The following is a 24,439-nucleotide window of genomic DNA, read 5'->3' as shown; positions in this document are numbered from 1 at the left end:
CAGGATGGTCTCGATCTCCTGACCTTGTGATCCGCCTGCCTCGGCCTCCCAAAGTGCTGGGATTACAGGCGGGAGCCACCACGCCCAGCCGGAAACACTTCTGTAGGACGCCTTTAGGGTCTAATTAAGCCATTACCTAAAGTCTTCTCCCGTAACCTACTCATTATCCCACACTGGATATTCCTGTTTCTCACCAGAGACCATATTGGGCAGTGGTATGGGGAATAGGGAGTGGGCACCTGCCTGACTGATTGATTGGTTTTAGTATGCATGTTGATATTGATTTTGATTAGTGGGAACTCTTCACCAAACCATTTTAAATAATTGCGTATCTTTTAAAAAACTACTTAGCAAAAGAAGGAAGTTCACCATTTCATTTTATTTACTTAATTTCCTTTATAAAACCTGGAAGGTAGTACAAAAATTAAGCAACCAGAAACCAGTTTCAATTATGAACATAGATGCAAAAAAAAATCAAAATCTTAGCAGATAGAATTTCACAACGTATGAAAAGAATACACCATGACCAACTTCATGCCAGAGTCGCAAGATTGGTTCAGAGTCGAAAAATTCTATCAACATTAGTCATTATTTCAGCAGATAAAAGGAAGAAGAAAACTTGTGATCGGATTGGTAATTACAGATTAGGTACTCGATGAAAAATACAGTAACCATTTCTAATAAGTAGAAAGGAAACTACTTAAATGTGTGAGACTGCTATCCGTGAAAAGAGTCAAACTCTGTAAAATATTTGAAAAGGTTTATTCTAAGCCAAATATGAGTCACCAATGGCCTGTGAGACAGCCCTCAGGAGATCCTGAGACCATTTGCCCAAGGTGGTTGGTATATAACGTGGTTTTATACATTTTGGGGAGACATAAGACATCAATCAATATATGTAAAATGTACATTATTTCGATCTGGAACGGTGGGACAACTGGAAGCAGAGGCTTCCGGGCCATATGTGGATTCAAGAGTTTTTATAATTGGCATTTCATTGAAAGAATTACTATCCAAAGAGCTGGAATCAATAGAAAGGAATGTGTGGGTTATCAAAAGTGGTTTTGGAGAACAAAGTTTTGTCATGCAGGTGAAGCCTCCGGGTAGTAGACTTCAGAGAAAATAGATGGTAAATATTTCTTATCAGACTTTAAGAGCCTCCTTTATCAGTCTTAAGGCCTGTGTTGATGCTAATGCTGGTTAGCTGGGCCTGAATTCCAAAACGGAGGAGGGTATAATGAGGCATGTCTGACTTCCTCTTCCCGTCTTGGCTTGAACTAGTTTTTCAGGTTAACTTTGGAATGCCCTTGGCTGAGATGAGGGGTCCATTCAGATGGTGGGGGGCTCAAAATTTTGTTTTTAGTTTACATTACTTTCCAGAAATCACTACCAACTGTCATTCTAAACGATGAACTCTATTAAACTTTTAGGTCTAGTAAATCTGCTGTTTCATTTAAACTCAGAACTGAGCAAGAACGCATTCAGTAATGTCTTAGAGGCAGTAAGACCAATAAAAAAGATTGGCCTAAATATTGGAAAAGAAAGATAATGCTCATTTTTTTCTAGTTATGTGATTGTATACTTAGTACACCCAAGAGATTTTAGTTTTAAAACATTAATAAGACTTGTAGGAGTCTGGTAGGATAGCTAAATACAGCCTAAATAATTTTTTAAAATAAAAAATGTTCTCTGTGCTTGAAATAAGCATCTAAAAATGGAAATGGGGGGAATGTTTCATCTAAAATCTGGCAAAAATGATAAAATTCTTCAGAATACATTTAGCAAGAAAAGCGTATTATATGAAAAAAGTGATACAATTTTGTTAAAGGAAATATTAGTATATTTGAACAACTGGAAAGATTCTCTTTGGGTTGGGTAAACTATTGGTGCAAAAGCAATTGTGGTTTAATCAATTCTTCAAAAATCCCCTTCTAAGGCAGTTTTTGGATCCCAGTAGGGTTGTTTGTATAATAGATAAAATAATCTAAATGTTCATAGGAAAACAGACACCCATGAATAACTAAGGGGGAAAAAAAAACCTTCCCAGACCTTCCCGGATCACAATATACCAGAGAGCCAGTGTGATCAAATCATTGTAATATTGACCTGGAAATTGTTCAGTCAGAACAGATAGTCCAGAAATAGTTCTCACTTCATATGAACATTTGATACATGATAAAAATGTAAGTTCAGTGAGAAGAAGAGGAATTGATTAATAAATATTACTGGGAAAGCTAGGAATCCATGCAGAAGAAATATGATTGGACCCTGGAATAACTCCCCTACCCCTACACATAATTATTGGTTTAAGGATTGAAATGAAATAAAATAATACGATGTTAGAAAATCGAGGACTAACAACCTTCTAATCATATGATAAGCATTTTATATATGAAAATTTAGAATTTCTATGCCATAAATATACATAAATCAACAAATAATGAATTTTTAAAAATCCTTCAGCGGTCAGCAGATAAACAGTTAATTTGTGATATACTATGAGCTCATATAAACTAACAACAAAAAGACATGCAATATATAGAAAATTTGGCAAAGGATTTGAATGAGCAGTTCATAGAAGTGCAAATCCAAATGGCCATGAAATATAGAAAAGTGATGCTCAGGTTTACAAGTGGTGAGAAGAATTCAGATTCGAAGGGCCCATGACTACAGGAGAATGGGGAACTCCTACCTGAGGCAAAAAGAAGGTTTCTGCAACGACAGAGCTTTGTTTCCTGCGTTTTTATTTTCTAAAATGATCTGCTGACTTTTACAATCTTGATCACTTTTAGAGATTTTTTGATCTTTGTCTTATGCCATGCTTTTTATTGTGTTACATGTTTTCTTTCTTTGAGTTAATTCCATGCAGAATTATTTTCTGTGTAACTTAATTTTCTTTTGTGAACACTGTCCGGATATGGCTCAGTCTAAAAGATTGCTATCATGGTATTTTAATTGAACTGTCTTATTTAGATCTTTCAAATACATTTTTCATAACATTGGTTTAAAAAACATCCTCATGCTTTTAATATCTGGATTAAAAGAAATAAAATCTGAATAAAACTTTTTTATGCAGAAGAGGTTAAGTCATGAATATGCACAGTTTTGATGATATATTGTAGTTTCCAGTTACAAGGACAAACTTTTGCTTACTTGATCTTAGCCAAAAGGCCGAGAAGCGATTCCTTTTGCTTACTCTTCTTTGAGAAAGTACTTTACATTAAAGCTCATTACAGTTTGCACTTGGACCATGTGTATTTGAGTACCATTTTCAAATAGCAAACACATTTTGTAAGCTGAGTTACAAAATTGTTGAGTGATATGGGGCACGATTCTAAAGAAAAGTTAGTTTCAAGAGCTTTAGAGGTTTAGTAGCATTATGGTTGAGTAACCCTAGCATAGCATAAGTAGGTAGCATAGCATACTGTGTCGTGTTCCCACATTGAGGTTTGTAGAGCTCTACAAAGAATGCAATCTAAGTATCTCTAGCAATATTCACATTTTCTGTTTCTAAATCTTTCTCTTTTATAATAGCTTTATTGTGAAAGAATTCACATAATAAAATGTACTCGTTTAAAGTGTCTAATTCATTGGTTTTAGTTTATTCACAGAGTTGTGCGACAGTCACTATTAGCTAATTTTAGATGTTTTCATCACTTCAGAAAGAAACCCCTTTTGATGTCTAAAGTACAAATCCTCACGCTGAGGCTGAAAATTACCTGCTAAAGTGGCAGAGTGAAAGATATTTTATGTTTATATAAAACTTGGCCAGTATTTACAGGCTGTTCCCCATAGCTTGGTAAACAATTATGTTTTCTGTTGTTCTCTCTAGGGGTAAGAGTGCTAATTATTTGTTTTCGTGTTGGTGGGAGTGGTGGTTTTGGAAAGGTTCTTTTATGGTCACAGTTGTTCTCAGGCCATGCTGTTGGTTTGCAGGGCACTAGCTGACATGAATAATGATGGAAGAATGGATCAAGTGGAGTTTTCCATAGCTATGAAACTTATCAAACTGAAGCTACAAGGGTATCAGCTACCCTCTGCACTTCCCCCTGTCATGAAACAGCAACCCGTTGCTATTTCTAGCACACCAGCATTTGGTAAGTCTGAAAATGAATTGGTTTCTGTATTTCCTTGTATATTTTAAAAATAAATGTTTTCCTTTTTTTCCCTCTCAGTTTATAACATTATGAACTTCTAGGAGGTAATTCTGTCTGAAAAATGATGGCCCCCTGCAGGAAGATAGTGCTGGGGAGAAGAAGGAGCATGTTCACATTTGAACCCTAGGATGTAAAGTAACCAAAATGAAAGCAGAGATGCAGGCTGGCAGTCGGGAAAAGGAACAAACTTACAGTCCGCTGCTGCAGCTTCTGGGTTTTTTGTTTGTTTTTGCCCTTCCATTGATCCTTCAGGTTGTTGCATACTTCCTTTTCGTTTTTGGTTTCCATAATGTCTGTTTCTCCTTGTGCATAAACAATTCCTTTGGATTATGGCATCTAGAAATATATATTTTGAATCACAGTATTGAGTCATTTGGTCACATTAAATTCTTTCTTAGAACAAAATGGAATAGAGAAAAAATCAACATTGTTATCCTGATTAAAAACCTAATTCCAGCCGGGCTTGGTGGCTTACATCTCTAATCCCAGCACTTTGGGAGGCTGAGGCAGGTGGATCACCTGAGGTCAGGAGTTCGAGACCAGCCTGGTCAACATGGCAAAACCCCATCTCTACTGAAAATATAAAAAATTAGCTGGGTGTGGTGGTGCGCACCTGTAATCCCAGCTACTCGGGAGGCTGAGGCAGGAGAACCTGGGAGGCGGAGGCTGCAGTGAGCCAAAATTGCACCCCTGTACTCCAGCCTGGGCGACAGAGCAAGACTCCGTCTCAAAACAAACAAACGTGATTCCATAAAAAATTATCTTTCAACCAGGTATTTTTCTTATAAGTTAATTGATTAATTAGTTGACTGAGATCAGTAGTTCTGACTTCTGTTCTCATTCTAGACTTCAATTATTTAGGTTAATTTGAAGATCACAATAATCAAATCTAACATCTGATTCGTGGAGAGGTTCTTTAACAGTTTAAAACAAAACATGAAAATTGTGGCTAGAGTTTCTTTTCGTCTCTTCATCCTCAGATAGCTGATGATAGGTGATAAAGTGAAATAGATTTGGGAGGGGGCAGTCAACAGTAATTCAGGGTGTCTCTGATACAATTAACGATAAGCTAAGATACAGAAATACTCTGGTTTTACTTATTAGATTTCCTATTAAAAACAGTGTATTGCCTTTCTTTTAGTAAGTTTTAGCCACAAGGCTGGTTTTTGTAAGGGGAAAGGTTTTGGGAAGATTTTTAGGCAAATAGGATAGTGGTCCAAGAAAAGAAAGAAAAATCCATATATGAGCAAAGGCAAGGAAGAGCAGAAGTGAACACTGCAGCAACCTCCACACGACTGGGGCCGTTGTTTGTCTTGTCCAGTGTGTGCTCACAATGTTTAGCCTTTAGTTAATCAGCTAATTTAAGTGGAACTCGCTCTGAATCCCTGAAGGTCTCTGTAGCCAATCTTTGGTCAGGATCCAGGTGTTAAAATAGTTCAAGGGTGTTTGGGGTCAAACACAGTGGCTCATGCCTGTAATCCTAACGCTTTGGGAGGCCAAAGCAGGAGGATTGCTTGGTCCCAGGTGTTCGAGACCAGCCTGGCAACATAACAAGGCCTCGTCGCCACTGAAAATTTAAAAATTAACCAGGCACAGTGGTGGGTGCCTATAGTCCCAGCCACTTGGGAAGCTGAGACAAGAGGATCACTTGAGCACAAGAGGTCAAGCCTGCAGTGAGCCAAGATCACACTACTGCACCCCAACCTGGGTGACAGAGTGATACCCTGTCTTAAAAAAACAAAACAAAACAAAAAAACAATGGTATTTGGTTTTCTTTTGGCTTTCTTCCAATGCTACAAGAAGAAATCTCATAGTGGAGAAAAGGTCAGATGACTAGAGGCAGACCATTTCTTCTTTTTCTCTCAAACCTGGGGTCAGTAATTTTTCCTGTACCATATAATTTGTTTTCTCTTACTCCATTCTGCCATCAGAATTTCAGTTGTGGAGCTATTGCTGATTTAGTTTCAGGAGGTTGTGACCTTCTGAGAAAGTTTTACAGTCATTAAGTAACCTGTTACCGTTAAACCTGCCAGGATTTCTGACCTAATACTCTGCCAGGCAGCCCATCACTCTTCCCCCCAGACTTCTCCCTGTCTTTCCTCACCTCGTTCTCACCACATCGATGTTCTCAGTAAATGATTTTGATGAGGCTAAACCATGAAGGATATCAGGACATAGGAGAAGTTACTAGTACATGATCTTGATCAAGTTTACTTAAGTATTTTCTAGTTCTACCTCTCAGCTCAATCTAGGGTAAAATATATATATATAAATAAATATAAATAAATATATATTATATAAAAATATAAACATATATATATATTATAGTTCGTTCAGCCACTTGAGAATAAAATAATTTATTACTATTGTCATTTTTTTCTTTCTTTCTTTGTTTCTTTGTTTCTTTCTTTCTTTCTTGCTTTCTTTTCTTTCTTTCTTCCTTGCTTTCTTTCTTGCTTTCTTTCTTTCTGACAGACTCTCACTCAGTCGCCCAGGCTGGAGTGCAGTGGCATGATCTTGGCCCACTGCAACCTTTACCTCCCAGGTTCAAGCAGTTCTCCTGTCTCAGTCTCCCGAGTAGCTGGGACTACAGGCACATGCCACAACACCCAGCTAATTTTTGTATTTTTAATAGAGACAGGGTTTCACCATGTTGGTCACGCTGGTCTTGAACTCCTGACCTCAGGTGATCCACCCACCTCAGCCTCCCAAAGCATTGGGATTACAGGATGAGCCACCAAACCTGGCCTGCTTTCTAATTAATATTTAAAATTACTGGTTAAGTGTGGTGGCTCATACCTGTAATCTCAGCACTTTGGGAGGCCGAGGTGGGCAGATCGCTTGTGCTCAGGAGTTTGAGACCAGCCTGGGCAACATGGCAAAACCCCATCTTTCCAAAAAATACAAAAATTAGCTGGGGTATAGTGGTGTGTGCCTGTAGTCCTAACTGCTTGGGAGGCTGAGGCAGGAGGATGGCTTGAGCCCAGGAGGTGGAGGTTGCAGTGAGCTGAGATCGTGCCACTGCACTCCCGCCTGGGTAACAGAGCCAGACCCTATCTCAAAACAAAACAAAACAAAAATCTGACTCTGCATTTCCTTGCCCTTATATATAGTATGTGCCTTCGCATATAATATTTGATCACAATGATAACCCTAAAAAGTATGCAGAATGTATTAGCCCTGTTATATAAATGAGGGAACTGAGATTCTCAGAAATTGAACATTTTGCTTAAGGCCATATTTCTAACAAAGAAGGTAGAACCTGTCCAAAGCTACCATTTATCTAAAGGCGAGATGGAGTCTCACTCTGTCGCCCACGCTGGAGTGCAGTGGTGTGATCTCGGCTCACTGCAACTTCCGCCTCCTGGGTTCAAGCAATTCTCCTTCCTCAGCCTCCCGAGTAGCTGGGATTACAGGCACCCATCACCACACCCGGCTAATTTTTGTATTTTTAGTAGTGACGAGGTTTCACCATCTTGGCCAGGCTGGTCTTGAACTCCTGATCTTGTGATCACCTGCCTCGGCCTCCCAAACTCCTGGCATTACAGGCGTGAGCCACTGCACCCGGCTGGCTTTTAAGTTTTTTAAAATTACCTTCTCCATGCCTTCATTATCACCAAACTAACTGGGTGACATGACGTGTCACTCTTCCATGTTTCCTTGTCTGCATGGGTTTTTCGTTTTGAGACAGGGTCTCACTGTGTTGCCCAGACTGGAGTGCAGTGGCATGATCATAGCTCACTGCAGCCTCCAACTCCTAGGCTCAAGTGTTCCTCCTGCTTCAGCCTCCTGTGTAGCTGGGACTACAGGCATGCACCACCACACTGAAGTAATTAAAAAAATTTTTCTGTAGATGGAGTCTTGCTCTGTTGCCCAGGCTGGTCTCAAACTTCTAATCTCAAGTAATCCTCCCATCTTTGCTTCCCAAAGTGCTGAGATTACAGCATAAGCCATGGCACCCAGCCTCAGTTATTTTTTAATGTAGTTGTTAACACACTGTAGAATTAAGGCTCAGACTGGAGTCTGAACAGTGATTTTGTTCAACTCCCCTACAGAGAAGAGAGAAAAATGGGGTGCAGTGATACTGTGACTTGCCTTAGAGCACCCTGAAAATAGAATTTTCTGTTCTAGGAAATTCTGTGGGTAGACTTGGTACCTTCTTTCACCAGTGTGCACGCAGCATAATTCTTTTGTTCTGGACCCAACTTATACAGGAGGAGTCTATTTTTCTTTTGCTTGGTTTTTGTTTTGCCAGAGTACATGGTTTTACTGGATTAAACCAGTGTTTTGTAAGCCCCTACTGTGTGTCCTAGTTGCTGGGAACATGCTGGCCAGCAAGAAAACTTTTTAGTTTGTTTCCATCTGTTTTTAGTTGTTACTTGAGTAGATTGACATTCTTACTTAAGCCAAAACCAGGATTTGGAGTATAATTCAGTATAGTTATCAAAAGAAAACCAAATTTTTTTTAAAGAAAAACACATTAAAAATATAGTTATCAAATAATCTTAGAAAATTTTGGAATTCTAAAACTGACAAGGTAAACCTGATACATATTGCTATGTGTGGATATGTAAAGTTAATCTGATTCCAAATGAGATGTGTGGTACTGTGCTTGATAGTGTGTATGTGAACTATAAACCAGTCATCTAGATGACTATAATTAATAAACTTTTACTCAGTAAAGCCCAAGTTAGAATTTTTTTCTTCTCTTTGTTGGATTTTCAGTGTCTATAAACATTGTTTTTAAAAATGAAAATAGGTCGGGCGCAGTGGCTCATGCCTGTAATCCCAGCACTGTGGGGGGCCCAGGTGGGCGGATCACGAGGTCAGGAGATCGAGACCATCCTGGCTAACACAGTGAAACCCCATCTCTACTAAAAATACAAAAAAAAATTAGCCAAGCCTGGTGGCGGGCATCTGTAGTCCCAGCTGCTCGGGAGGCTGAGGCAGGAGAATGGCATGAACCCAGGAGGCAGAGCTTGCAGTGAGCTGAGATTGTGTTGCTGCACTCCATCCTGGGCGACAGAGCGAGACTCCGTCTCAAAAAAAAAGGAAATAGTCTGATTTTCTTACTATATAAGCTGATTGTGAGTCAACAATGCAAAAAGACTTAAAAAGTAAAAATTACTATTAATTCTATTACCCAGTGATGACCACTGTGCTCAACAACACTATTTTTAAAATCTTTTTGTGTGTGTGTGTGTGATGGAGTCTTGCTCTGTCCCCCAGGCTGGAGTGCAGTGGCGCCTTCTCGGCTCACTGCAACCTCCGCTTCCTGGGTTCAAGCGATTGTCCTGCCTCAGCCTCCCTGGTAGCTGGGATTACAAGCATGTGCCACCACGCCTGGCTAATTTTTGTATTTTTAATAGAGGCGGGGTTTCACCATGTTGGCCAGGCTGGTCTCGAACTCGTGATCTCAAGATCCACCCACCTCAGCCTCCCAAAGTGCTGGGATTACAGGCATGAGCCACTGCGCCTGGCCCTATTTTTAAAATCTTAAATAATACATGCTCTTAGTAAAAAGAAATACAAACAAAACAGAATCGTGTACATTTGTAACAGTGCAGGAGGAAGAGGGAAGAATTGGTGCACTTGAGACAGGAGAACCCCAAAATAGCTAACAGGTATTTGCAAGAAAGTTCAACCAGGCTGAGAGCAGCAATAGAAATAGGAAAAGGTTATGCTGTCTGCAGTACTGAGTGAATACAAAGGATCTGAGAGATTTGGAGCAGTCCAGCCCCTATGAACTCAAAAGACTGGCCCAACAAGCCTTCCTTGTGGGACAGGGCTTCATACTCAGGAAAAATGACTGGGAGTGGAATCAAAATTGAGCAGTACAGGGACATGGATACAAAGGAAAGAGATGGTCCAGACAAAAGTAGGGGAGGAGAATGGAGACTGGAATTCCTAGGAAGCAAGGCTCACATAAAAATGAGCAACAGAAAGTATCAAGCAAGGTCAAATCCACTGCAGAAAGTGTCAAGCAAGGTCAAGTAACACAAAGTTATTATTAGAAAAGGGGAGAATAAAGGGAGAAATAACACCCCTGTGGACAGTGAAAGCACACCAGTAAATCACTACTTCAAAACAAGCTCAAAGAGAATAAGAAAATGATAAAAGACTTGAAAGATGAACGTAAATCAGAGTTTTTAAGGCTCAGAAATAAGGTGACAGAAAGAATGAGAAATAAAAGAAAAATTCATTCTAGAAATGAGGATGCAACTAGAAGCAACACAAGGGATACTAACTGAAGAAAAATAGAGGTTACAAAGAGGAAAAAAATTTAAATTTAAAGGAAATGAGGCTGGGCGCGATGGCTCACGCCTGTAATCCCAGCACTTTAGGAGGCTGAGGTGGGTGGATCACCTGAGGTCAAGAATTCAAGACCAGCCTGGCCAACATGGCAAAACCCTGTTTCTACTAAAATTACAAAAATTAGCTGGGCATGGTGGCACATGCCTTTAATCCCAGCTACTGTGGAGTCTGAGGCATGAGAATTGCTTGAACCCAGGAGGTAGAGGTTGCAGTAAGCCGAGATCACACCACTGCACTCCAGCCTCGGGGATAGAGTGAGACTAGGTCTCCTAAATAAATAAAAGGAAATGGAAAAGATATAAAAAGAATTTGAGAAACAGTAACAAGTATTTAAGACAAAGAAGATTGAATGTATGGGCAGCAGGAGTCCCTGAGGCAGAAAATTAAACCAATGGAATAGAACAAATGATAAAAATGAATTCAAGACAACTTTCTTAAAATAAGAGATTCTAAACTATTTTTAAAAGAGTATCATGTGGCCAAGAATATCAATCTAAAAAGTCCAACACTAAGATATATTCTAGTTAAAGGAGAAATTATTTAGACATGTAGAAAAAGAAAGCATATGACTTACAAGGGGGAAAATTAGATTATCTTCAGATTTTTCAACAGCAATGCTTTCTGCTAGAAGAAAATGGAGTAACATATTTAGAATTCTCAGGGAAAGAACAAGCCAAGGATTTTGTGTCCAGAAAAACTGACTTTCAAGTAGAAAAAACAGATAAAATGTTACCAATTTATAAGGCCTTGGGGTCTATTAACATGAGCCTTTCTTAAGGAATCCATTAGAGAATGTGCTTCAGACAATCAAAATAGCTAGAGCTAGGTCAACATAAGGACTGGTGGTGAGCACTAAATATATAGTTAGCTGTAGAACTAAGACTGAAGGAAGGCTGAGGAGGAGAGAGTATCGGATGTAATTCCCATGCACTGTCAATTAGATACGATAAAACTTTAAGGGGCCAGGACTGCATGCAAAATAAAATGATTTAATGCTTTCAGAAATTAGTATTGTTATTCTGAAACTGTTGTCTGAGATACGTGGTAAAAACAAATGAGTAATTACGGAATAGTCTAATTCTGTCATTTTCTGTATCTTTGAAAATCTCTATTCTTGGTGTGGAAGAAAGGAGATACAAATGTAATAGTATCAAATGTAAAGAAAAAGCTGTATAGTCTTGGATTTGAATTTTCAAATCGAAAGTATTAATATGAACTCAGAAGGCGTCTCTCGCCACACACCCCATTCTCTTCATCTGTCTATTCATCTATTTGTCTCCTGGTTCTGTTCACTGAAAAGACTAGATACAATCATCTACCCCAGCAGCACTGAGCATCCTCAGTGTCCAGATTGTGAACTTGAAATATCATTTCTCACCAAAAGAAACCAGAGTTTCTTGGAGAAATGGCTGAATCCAGGTCTAGATATGAAATGTGAAGAGCTTGAAGGACCCATCTTGTAATACTGGTCAGCAAGGAAGCTATCAAAGAATAGTAGGAAGGTATCAGAAATTCTCAGAAGCCAACCCAAAGAGGCTCACATTGGCCAAAGAGAGGACAGTTTGAACTTCAAGCATGATAGCGTGCCATGAATTAAAACTCAATAAATATTTGTAAATTTATGACTCAATAATGATTTAATAATGTATTTAACAGGAATAATTTACCTTAAGAAGATCCTAAGAAACCAGTTCATTACCTTGAAAACAGATAAAGGGAAAGAACCAGGCATTTATTATGCCTTTCCTATATGAGCTGTACAACTGGATAGCCAACTAGTATATCCTCATTAGAAGCACCTCTTTATAAAATTATTACAGCTAATAAATGACAAAGACATGGTAGGATTAGAACATCACTATTTTCAACTCCCCATAAATGAATAAATACAGGCGTTAAGCAACAATGACTGCCAAGATCACAAAAAGACAGCTACATTTTGTGTGCTTCCTGTAGTCTTGCCAAAGAGATCCACCCTCAGCCTGATCCATTCTTTGGATGTAGCTGTGTTATTTGCAGGAAATACAGAATATAGAGGGAAATGTTGAACTGCACCATGAGAATGCAATCAGCAAAATCCAGACTGGGAAACTCCACAGGTCACATGGCCTGGGTCTTTCAACAGAAAAGAAAATGAAAAGGATGGAGAGGGGACTATCGAAAGACATTTCAGCAGTGAGATTTCTGACCATGCCTGAGTTGAGATGAGCAAATTCTTCCCTCAAGGGCGGAATTGACAGAATAACCATTTCAGTGCTCTGGAAATTAACCAAAGGTATGTAACATCCGAGAATCATTTATGCCTGAAAAGCTGCTGAGCTTCAGATATGAAGCAGAAGTCTGTTGCATTCTTTCCTGGGCTTTTTCCTATCCCCTAACACTTCAGCTTGGTAACGTGGAGGGACAGGTTGTAAATACTAGCAGTCTTAACTGCTGTCATTGAAGGGGGCTTACTTCCATGGGAGTGGGAAGTCATGCCTGTGCCCAGCAGCTTTGTCAGTGGAAATGACAATTTTGGCCACAGAAGAGCAGGTATGACCAGCCACTCTATTATCCTGAACTTGTGGCCATGGCCAGGGCAAGTATATTCTTGGCTGAGGCTATGCACATGTGTCGCGGAGACCAGGGTGGGCCTGAGTCAGCTGCAAACTCTTGACTAGCCCTCAAACTGCATGCACGTATAGAGAATATGCAGAAAGGCCCTGTGAAATGTTAAAGTTGAGGAAGACTTTAAAATGGTCTGAACTTTGAATGCATTTTTGTGCTGACAGATTGGCAGAGAAAGGAAGCCTTACTGACTTGAGGTGTTTGAGCACAACTTCCGTCCCGTCATTGGCTGACTACTGTGCTACAAAGATGCAGGTGCAATCTGTAAAAAGCCAGGCTCAAAGATAAAAACGAATTTTTTAAAAACCCAACTGAGCAGAACCATCAGGGGCTGCACAACAAGGGAAGACAGATTTTTCTGAATTAGCCTATGCCGGTTACTAAATAAAGATAGAAACAACAACCTTCAGGGGGAAAATCAGAACCAGAGTAGCTACAATATATTATCTGAATGTCCCTTTTCCCCTAAATTTGAGACATTAAAAAAATAACAGGAAAGTATTGTCTCACCCTCAAGAAAAGAGGCAGTCAGTAGGAACTAGCTCTGATCCAGCTGTTGGATTCATTTAGCAGACAAAGGCTTCAAAGCAGCAATTACGTTCAAAGAACTGAAGAACTAAAGGAAAGCATGGAAATGAATCAACAAACAGACACTCTCCAAAAAAAATAGAAATTACAAAAAAGAGGAAAATTGAAATTCTAGAAAAGTATGACAATTGATGTGAAAAGTTCAATAACTGGCCGGCCACAGTGGCTCACACCTGTAATCCCAGCACTTTGGGAGGCCGAGGCCTGTGGATCACCTGAGGTAGAGAGTTTGAGACCCACCTGGCCAACATGATGAAACCCCGTCTCTGCTGAAAATACAAAAAATTAGCTGGACATGGTGGCAGGCGCCTATAATCCCAGCTATGTGGGAGGCTGAAAAAGGAGAATCCCTTGAAGCCGGGAGGCAGAGGTTACAGTGAGATGAGATTGTGCCGTTATACTCCAGCCTGGGCAACAAGAGTGAAACTGTCACACACACACACAAAAGGAAAGGTCAATAACTAAGGCTGGGAGCAGTGGCTCACAGCTGTAATCCCAGCTCTTTGGGAGGCTGAGGTGGGCGGATCACCTGAGGTTAGAAGTTGGAGACTAGTCTGGCCAACATGGCGAAACCCCGTCTCTACTAAAAATGCAAAAATTAGCTGGGCGTGGTGGCAGATGCCTGTAATCCCAGCTACTGGGGAGTCTGAGGCAGGAGAATCACTTGAACCCGAGAGGTGAAGGCTGCAGTGAGCCAAGACCATGCCACTGCACTCCAGCCTGGGCAACAGAGTGAGGCCTTGTCTCAAAACAAAAACAAAACCTTAAAAGTTCAATAACTAAAATGCAAAATTTACCACAGGGTCTCAATAGCAGATTCAAGATAGCAGAAGACAGAGTCAGTGAAGTTGAAGATTAATCAATAGAAATTACTCAATCTGAAGAATATGGAACAAAAAGATTGAAAAAAAAATAAAGTTTCGGAGACTTATGGAACAAGACCAAGTTTACCAATATGTGTGTCATGGGAGTCTTAGAAGGAAGATCATGAGAGAAAGGTACAGAAAAAATATTTGAAGAATAAAAGCCAAACACTTGCCAAATTTGGTGAAAAGCAATAGTCTACACAATCAAAAGCTCAACACATCTCAAGTAGGGTAAATACAAAGAGATCTACACCCAGACACATCATAGTTAAACTACAGAAGCCAAACACAGAGATAAAACCTTGAAAGCAGCAAGAGAAAAGCAACTTATCATGGATAGGGGAGCATAGATATAAATAACAGCAGACTTGTAATTGAAAACAATGGAGGTTAGAAGGCAGTGGAATATTCAAAATGCTGCAAGAAAAAATTCAACCCAAAATTCTATATTCAGCCAAACTATCATTTAAAAATGAGGGTGAAATAATGACCTTTTCAAATAAACAAAGAATGAGAGAATTCATTGCTAGTAGACCTACCTTAGAAGAAATACTAAATGAAGACTTTCAGGATGAAATGAAATGACAAAAGGTGGTAACTTTAATATATGGAAAGAAATGAGCATCGAAAATGGTAAATATGTAGGTTAATTTAGAAGACTGCATAAATCTATTTTTCTTCTTTTCTCTCAAGTTTAAAAGATATAAGATTGTATAAAGTAATAATTATAACTATTATTGGGCTTATAATGTATGTGACAGTAATAGCACAGGAGAAAGGGAATTGAGCTATATTTGTGTAAAGTTTCTATATTCTGCCATTAGAAGTTGATTATGATAAATTAATTTGGAGATTTTAATCCCTACAACAACCACATAGAAAATTACTTTTGGATAGATACAGTGGCTCATCCCTGTAATCCCAGCACCGTGAAAGGCTTGAGGCCAGGAGTTTGAGACCAGACTGAGTAACAGAGCAAGACCCTGTCTCTACAAAAAAATAAAAACCTAGCTGCATTTGGTGGTGCGTGTCTGCAGTCCCAGCTACTTGGAGGCTGAGGCAAAAGAATCCCTTGAGCCCAGGAGTTAAAGGTTACAGTGAGCTATGATCACATGCCTGTATTTCAGCCTGGGTAAGAGTGAGACCTTATCTCTAATAATAAAATAAAATAAAGAAAATTTTATTTACTATTATTATGTAATAATACTCTTTTCAATTAGCTTTCTCAGGTTGAAAAGAAAATTTACTTTTAAAAAATAGTAAAGGTCAGACATGGTGACTCACGCCTGTAATCCCAGCACTTTGAGAGTCTGAGGCAGGACGATCACTTGAGCCCAGAAGTTCGAGACGAGCTCAGGCAACATAGTAAGACCTCATCTCTACCCCCACCCCCCCAAAAAAATACATGTATATATATATGAAACTAGGTGTAGGGATGCACACCTGTGGTTCCAGCAAGTTGGGAGGCTGAGCTGGGACGATCGCTTGAGCCCAGAAGGTGAAGGCTACAGTGAGCTATGATTATGCCATTTCACCCTAGCTTAGGCAACAGAGTGAGATCTTGTCTCAAACAAACAAAAATATTTTTAAAAAATCAATAGGGGGCATTTAAACACTAAAATTTATTTACGCCACATGAAAGGAGGTATTAAAGTTGGGACAGAGAAATAAAAAAGAAGGTAAGCTTTTTACTTTTTTTTTTCTTTGAGACAAGGATCTCACTGTATTGCCCAGGCTGGAGTACTGTGGTGTGATTGTGGCTCACTGTAGCCTCAACCTCTTCGGCATAAGTGATCCTCCCACCTCAGCCTTCCATGTAGCTAGGACTACAGGCGGGTACCACCATGCCTGGCTAATTTTTAAAATTTTTTGTAGAGATTGAATTTTGCTACGTTGCCCAGTCTGGTTTTGGACTCCTGCCCTCAAGAGATCCTCCTGCCTTGGCCTTCCAAAGTAGTGAGGTTACAGGTATAAGCCACTGTGCCCAGCTGGAAACATTTATTTTTGTTTTATCATTTATTCTTTATTGGTTAGAATATTTTTGTATAAAGATGCTTCCGGGGCCAGGCACAGTGGCTCATGCCTGTAATCCCAGCACTTTGGGAGGCCAAGGCAGGTGGATCACCTGAGGTCAGGAGTTTGAGACCATCCTGGCCAACATAGTGAAACCTCATCTCTACTAAAAATATAAAAATAGCCGGGCGTGGTGGTGGGCACCTGTAATCCCAGCTATTCAGGAGACTGAGGCAGGAGAATCACTTGAACTCAGGAGGTGGAGGTTGCAGTGAGCCAAGATCACGCCACTGCACTCCAGCCTGGGTGACAGAGCGAGACTCCATCTCAAAAAAAAAAAAAGAAAAAAGAAAAGAAAATAAATAAAGATGTTTCCCCATCAAACATCTGGTTTCCGTGAGGTATAATAAACATAGGAAAGGCAGGTTGCAGTTTGATTTTTCTACCTTTTATTTACTAGTTTTCAAAGTAGTAAATTGATTGCCTGAGCGTCCTCCTTTTTTGACCAGTTAGGATTTTCTTTATTTTTAAATATCATTTTGGACTCATGGATTTAATTATATTTGAGCCTTTAAGTCCACTGCAGTTATTATTCTTTTTGATTCTCATCTTGTTTGATCTGTCTTCAGGTTGAGTCGTGAGTCCTTTTGATGTTATCCTTGACATAATTTTTGTTACTCTTTAAAATGATTAATTGAAGCCCTGTTTTAATTGGAATATATTACAGCTGGAAAGTGATTTTCTTCTTTAAGCAGTACTGGGTTAATTATTATTCAGTGTTGAAATGTGATTGGATGTGAATTGTGTTGGGGTTTTTTTCTTCATAGGTATGGGAGGTATCGCCAGCATGCCACCACTTACAGCTGTTGCTCCAGTGCCATTGGGATCCATTCCAGTTGTTGGAATGTCTCCAGCCCTAGTATCTTCTGTTCCCACAGCAACTGTGCCCCCCCTGGCTAACGGGGCTCCCCCTGTTATACAACCTCTGCCTGCATTTGCTCATCCTGGTATGTGACTTGCTGAAAACATAGTCTGAATTTTTACTACTTGTATTTTGCTGTTCATTATTAAAATCTTTTCTCTTCACGTTCTGATTATATTTAAATGATATTTTAGCCCAGAGGAAAATATCTTTATTTTTTTTCACTTAATTTCACATTTTTTTTCCACTGTATTAAATGGGATATGTTGGTGTGGAGAGAGTCAAAGAGAATTATAGATTTCTGGGTACCACTGTGGACAAAGGTGAGCTCAGCAGTGAAAGCCACAAATGTAATTTTCTTTCAAGGGCTGAGAAGAGCAATTGAAGTTGAACTGTATTTGAACATTTTCTATTTTTATGTATCGTTACTACTTTTCTTTAGCCACTATGAATTGCTAATAAGCAAGCCAATCCCCTAGGAATAGAACTATGTTGGGGGTGGTAGGAAAGAATAAAAAAGAACAGTTTATACTATTTCATGGTATTATATACCTGCTTAATTGAAGGAAAGGATTTAAAAGTTTCTGGCTTAATTAATTCCACTTTGAGACTTTATTAAGTCTTTTTTCCTTTGGTTAAAGTATAAAACTGTAGATTGTCTGTGAACTTGGTCTAACATCTTAATGAATTCATATCAATATGGAAAGTATTATTTTTAAAGTACTTTGACTACATCTAAGTAAATTCAGTATTGACGACATGGGTTTTAGCATCATACTTGAAACATTTCTGTGCCTTTGGCCACCTGAAGTTGTTGTGTATCTATCAGGATATATATTTAAGTTATGGCCAAATAAGCTAAATGTACCTCCTTTTTTTAGATTTTTTCTTGTCACATGTAGTTCACCTTGCATTTATGACCATGACTGTGGACATGATGGTAGCCCAGAAAGTGTGTGCAGTCGTTTTTCCAGGAGCATAAGCAAATCCACACGCTCTGAGTCTCCTATTCTTTTGTGGCTAATGGCAAATGTTGCAAGTCATTTGCCATTGGGCAAGGGTGAGGGAATGTGGCTAAGACGCAGAGTGTTTTTTTTCTGACACTCAACTAACCAACCCTGGTGATAATCAGACACAAAAGCTGACCTTCCCTAGTGTCACATGTTATCTGGCCAAGACTACAGTTTGTGACTTCTTGGCTCTTACATCTGGAACTAATAATTCAGCTCCTTCAGTGCAGTGAATAAAATACCATTTTATATATTTAAGCTGTTACCTCTTTAACTATTGGAGTAGGTCCTGTAAAATGTGATACAAAATGTTTAATGAAGAGTAAAATTTTATGGAAATCAGCATTACTACACAGTAAGGTGACTTTCAGTAGAACAAGTAAATCTAGAAACCTTTTTGGCAGGAGGACAGAAAGTAAGGAGGGAAAAGCTCTTTTCAGTCTAGGCTGTCAAGAAAGGGGAAATTATTTCTGCCTCAGATTTGTTGACTGTGCATTTTAATTTTTGTAAATTGGGGAAAGTTTCTTATCTTTGTAGAATTAAAATTATTCAACATTTATTTTTACAGCAGCCACGTTGCCAAAGAGTTCTTCCTTTAGTAGATCTGGTCCAGGGTCACAACTAAACACTAAGTTACAAAAGGCACAGTCATTTGACGTGGCCAGGTAAGTTTGCTTGTTTTTAAATGGGAAGTTTGGTTAAGGCCGTTACTTGATTAAATCATAAATTTGACCATGAATCATCTATATTCTTTTTGTTGTTGTCATCTTTTTTGTAGGCTTTTGTAGAGTGCTAATAATAATTTTCTTAATTTCTGGATAGTGTCACTAGTTTTTATCATTAATTTGTTGCGGAGATGAGAGAAATCAAGGACATAACATTTCCTTAAAGGCTTTGTGTATTTTTTTTTTTTTTTAAGAGGATAACAAATGGATAGTAATAAAATGTTTAAAAACAGATAGAATTCTGGGTATAAGGGAAAAAAGCAAATGAACTATTTTATGTGTTTATGATTTACGAGTTTATGTATACAATTTTTGTATGAAGATTGGAGTTATAGTTGGTCTTATTTTTAATTCTATCTCGGATAATCTTATGGAGTTTATATAGGTAATTAGTAAAATCCTATTAAAAGCCATTTATTATGAAAAAAATTATCCAGATAGTGGACAATTCACATTAATCAAATGTGTGGCTCAGTTTTATTAAAGCTGACATGACCTTATTGCTTATGTTTTGGCCAACCTTGGTTTCAATTATTACCTTCCATATTTTTATTTTATTTTACTCCTATGTTTTACCCTTGCATCCTGCTACATTAAGAAGAGAAATTAAGTCTCTTTTAAGCCATCTCAAAACTTTTGGGCCGGGTGTGGTGGCTCACGCCTGTAATCCCAGCACTCCGAGAGGCTGAGGCAGGAGGATTGCTTGAGCCCATGAGTTTGAGACCAGCCTGGGCAACATAGGGAGACCTTGTCGATACAAAAATTGAAAATGAGATGGGAGGATGGCTGGAGCCAGGGAGATCGAGGCTGCAGTTAGCTGTGATTGTGCCACTGCACTCTTGCCTGGGTGACAGAGCAAGACCCTGACCTTGCCTAAAAAAAAAAAAAGCTTTTGGAATTTATCCTGTCTTGTGTCAATCCTCACTAGAAATTGTTAAGTGAATCAAGTCATTTTCCCACTTTCAAGAGAAAAGCATGTTGAATATAATTCAGTGATGCCTTCGTTACCTTTTAACAATGATTTAAAGAAAATCCATAAACTGAAAAGCACCGTGCCAAAAGCTTTACATTAACTCATTCTTCCCCATGAGATGATTCTGTTACTCTCTGTTATAGATGAGGGACAAGCTCAGAGACATTATGTAACTCGCGCAACAGAACGTAACTCATAAGTGACAGAGCTGAGTCAAACTGAGTTATGTCTGATTTTAAGACGTGTGTTCTTAACTATGCAAGTTTTCTCTAAAAAACCTAATTGTAAGATACAGGTATTTGTTTGTGTTCCATTTAATTGCGGTTTTGCCCTTAAGATGCCTGAATATGTATTGGGCATCTACTTTGCCGGGCACATCATTAATCCTATTCAACCCTACAACTACCTATGCAGTAGATGTCTCAAGATGGTGCATGAGGAAGCACACCCAGAGAAGCTCTAGTCCTCACCCGTAGTTTACAGCTTAGTGCATGGTGGACCTGAGAGTTAAACCTATATCATCTTACACTAAGTTCCTTTTTAAAAAAAATTCTCCTGGACTGGGTGCGGTGGCTCACGCCTGTAATCCCAGCACTTTGGTAGGCCGAGGTAGGCAGATCACAAGGTCAGGAGTTTGAGACCAGCCTGGCCAACATGGTGAAACCCCCTCTCTACTAAAAATACAAAAAATTAGCTGGGTGTGGTGGCGGGCGCCTGTAATCCCAGCTACTCGGGAGGCTGAGGCAAGAGAATTGCTTGAATCCAGGAGGTGGAGGTTGCAGTGAGCTGAGATCACGGCATTGCATTCCAGCCTGGGCGACACGGCAAGTCTCTTTCTAAAAAAAAAAAAAAAATTCTCCTATACGATGCTGAAGTTTTGAGTTTATTATGACTTTGCACAAGCGATTTTGACGTCTGCTTTATTGATTTGTGACATTAGAATGAATAAACTATCAATATGAGCAAACATTAGTGCTATTAAAACAACTTTTTTTTATGTTGTCACCTTTTTAATAACTTAAATTTCTAGCCAATTTTTGCAATGCAGTATTGAACTTTTGGGTACATCTTCATGAGTTTTTAGTCTATTTAAATTCTCAGGAATTGGGCAGAAAACTCTGATGTGATAAGTGTAATCTGGGACAACTTGTGTGTGTAACACCCAACATTCCTGGCGTGTAGCAACTAGATAGTTAGCTTCTTGACAAATAGGCGGGAGTTGGAATCAGCAAAATGTTAGTTTAACATGAGAGAGTTGGTGCAGAAGTACCCACAGCAGAATAGATCATGGTAAGTGTTTTTTATTAAGAAATTCATAAAAATGGAAAAAGGTGAATTCATATAAGTACTTCTCGAGTGTTGGGAGCTATTTCCTATACTTGAACTGTATATAATAGGTATAAGTGCATAGATAACACATGGAAATGATGATTAAAAAGTTCAGTATTTCAGTAAGATTGTGCTTTTACATGTTTGAAATAGATATTTTTGTTGAAATGAAATTGCAAACAGAGCATTAGCTGTAATCTGTCCTGGAAGGGGAATGCCATTTTTACTGTCTGAGCTCAGCCATTGGGTTTAATTTAGATGTTGAAGCTTAACAAGCCATTGGTACCAATGTGATATTTGTGTGGACAGTGGCATCTGAGGAACTAATCACTAAGGAAGCGTAGACCCAGCCTAACTACTGGCAGGTGTGTCCTTGGGCCAGGTCAGGATTGTGGCACATTGGCAAGGAGAGAGATCAGTATTGGATTGTAGTCGAGAAAGTGAAGCTGTCTCCATTCCCACTCTGCTTATGTGTCATGACCATGGAAATGTTCTGTTCTTTCTCTCTCTCTGGGAAACTGTCCAATGGGTCTGAATTTAAACTTACCAGAATGGAGTAATTTCACTTCATTAAGAAATGGGTCCTGTGTATTCATGTATAGAAAGTTAAAACATTTTTGCAGAATTAGTACCTTTAAAGGCAGTTATTGGTTTGCTTTTTGCGTTGCTTTTTAACCAAAAAAGAAGTGTTTTAGAAATTAGAGTAGCCTGGGTATTATTGTATTACCTCAGTTACAAGAGGTTTTTCATACTTTTATAGAACCTTTAACTTATTAAATTATATATACAACTTGAAACAGCCTCTCGGTCTGTTGTGTTTATCCATGATTCTGGAAAAGTAATTACCTATTTTGAGGGAAATGTTTATGATCTTAAAAATGGGAAATACCCATGGCAAAAAAAAATCAGAAATAGTGATAATAAAATGAATAAAATATGAAAGATATGATTATCTAGAGAAGTTCTTAGTTTACTGTCATTAAGGAACTTTACCAGGCTGTTCCTTATGGATAATCCTCTTTCTCTCCTTTTTCTTTTCCCCACAGTGTCCCACCAGTGGCAGAATGGGCTGTTCCTCAGTCATCAAGACTGAAATACAGGCAATTATTCAATAGTCATGACAAAACTATGAGTGGACACTTAACAGGTATTTACAAATAAAAATTAGTGAAATACGATCTTTGTTTTCAATGTAAACTATTTCTAGATATTGAGTCATGGATATTTTCCATGTGTCTGTGTGGTTATTTCTTGGCATTTTTTTCCATTGTCTCTGTTACCTCGTGTTCTTATCCACTGATAACTCTTTACATAGTTATATCATTCTCTCATGCCCTGTTGCTTTGTGGTAAAATGGAACATAGACCAGGGATACTCCTGTACGCTGAAAGCCACTGATATGCAAATCAAGGCACTAGCAAAGAAACACTTCTTTGAACAAAAACTAGCTTCAACTTCTGAAGTCCAGCTTTGAACTTGATGAACTTGAAGCTGTCTGTTCACTAGGTTAGAGTTGGAGGCAGCAGGCAGGGTGAAAGCAGGGAGTTGAGAACATGGCTCTGTCACTGCCTAGACAGGGCTCACCACTTTGGATATTTCTTTATCCATTAATATAAAAGGCCAGAGTTAACTTAGGTGATCTCAATGGATTTTTTTAAAAGAAGAATGATTCTGTTATCTACCTCAGAAGGATAGACAGGAATTTTAGCATACTGTTCAAAATTTTTCTCACAAAGGTTTAAATACTTGTTAGAAAGTTACAAAGAAGGCTGGGTGCAGTGGCTCACGCCTGTAATCCCAATCCCAGCACTTTGGGAGGCTGAGGCAGGTGGATCACCTGAGGTCAGGAGTTCAAGACCAGCCTGGCCAACATGGTCTCTACTAAAAATACAAAAATTAGCCGGGTGTGGTGGTGGGCACCTGTAATCCCAGCTGCTGAGGCAGAAGAATTGCTTGAACCCGGGAGGCGGTTGCAGTGAGCCAAGATCATGCCACTGCACTCCATCCTGGGCTGCAGAGTGAGACTCCATCTCAAAAAAAAAAAAGAAAGTTATAAAGAAAAGCATAACCTTAATAAAAGAAAATAAAGACCTCTGATACGAATATTAAGTGTTAAAGGGAAAAACTAACTGCCCTCTAACAAATATGAAAGGAAGGGAAAAAAATTAGGTTTCCTGGGTGGTGGAGTGGGGTAAGGGGAGGATTATAATCCAAAACACTTTTAAGAACTGATTCTTACTATTTTTTCCTTGCTATTACTTAAAATTACAATTTTTACTCTCAAAAGAAAAAGGTATCTTATGTTTAAAAATGTCAGAGTTGGATGAGATTTTGAAGGGTTCTGATCTAATCTTGAACTCTGGTCCCTTGAAGGATCTCGGCAGTCACCCCAAATAAGCATGTATTTATGTTTGAATGGGTGAATAGTAAATACACACAGATTCATGATGTGTCATACTGCTTCATAAAGCAGTAGCTGTCAAAACCAGCCTAGCTTATGCAGGCTCTGCTTTTTTTTTTTTGAGATGGAGCTTCACTCTTGTTGCCCAGGCCGGAGTACAATGGTGCGATCTCAGCTCACTGCAGTCTCCACCTCCTGGGTTCAAGTGAGTCTCCTGCCTCAGCCTCCCAAGTAGCTGGGATTACAGGCATGTACCACTACGCCCGGCTAATTTTGTATTTTTAGTAGAAACAGGGTTTCACCATGTTGCTCAGGCTGGTCTCAAACTCCTGACCTCAGGTGATCCACCCACCTCAGCCTCCCAAAGTGCTGGGATTACAGGCATGAGCCACCACACCTGGCCCACTGAAGGTATATTTAATAGCATATTTTTAAGTACTGTTTTACATGGTTTGACACCAGTGCTCCATACCAACCCAGAACTACATTGCCAATGAATCCAAACATATTTCTTGAAAACGTTGGTGTTTGCT

General features: G+C 39.0%; 1 protein-coding gene across 10 annotated transcripts in view; it reads left to right on the top strand.

Moving 5' to 3' along the window:
* The window catches only part of ITSN1 (intersectin 1), a 257,076-nt gene that overhangs the window by 90,954 nt on the left and 141,683 nt on the right, over positions 1–24,439 (top strand). For all 10 annotated transcript variants that reach the window (XM_032175654.2, XM_032175652.2, XM_032175655.2 and 7 more), the window contains exons 5-8: positions 3,937–4,097; positions 17,374–17,553; positions 19,047–19,143; positions 22,552–22,652. In XM_032175654.2, the coding sequence (XP_032031545.1) occupies positions 3,937–4,097; positions 17,374–17,553; positions 19,047–19,143; positions 22,552–22,652 (539 nt within the window). The remainder of the gene's footprint in view (positions 1–3,936; positions 4,098–17,373; positions 17,554–19,046; positions 19,144–22,551; positions 22,653–24,439) is intronic.

Source organism: Hylobates moloch, unplaced genomic scaffold, assembly GCF_009828535.3.
Source record: "Hylobates moloch isolate HMO894 unplaced genomic scaffold, HMol_V3 SCAFFOLD_14, whole genome shotgun sequence".
Classification (NCBI taxonomy): domain Eukaryota; kingdom Metazoa; phylum Chordata; class Mammalia; order Primates; family Hylobatidae; genus Hylobates; species Hylobates moloch.
The sequence above is the reverse complement of the archived record's forward strand: the minus strand, read 5'-3'. Positions and strand labels throughout refer to the sequence as shown.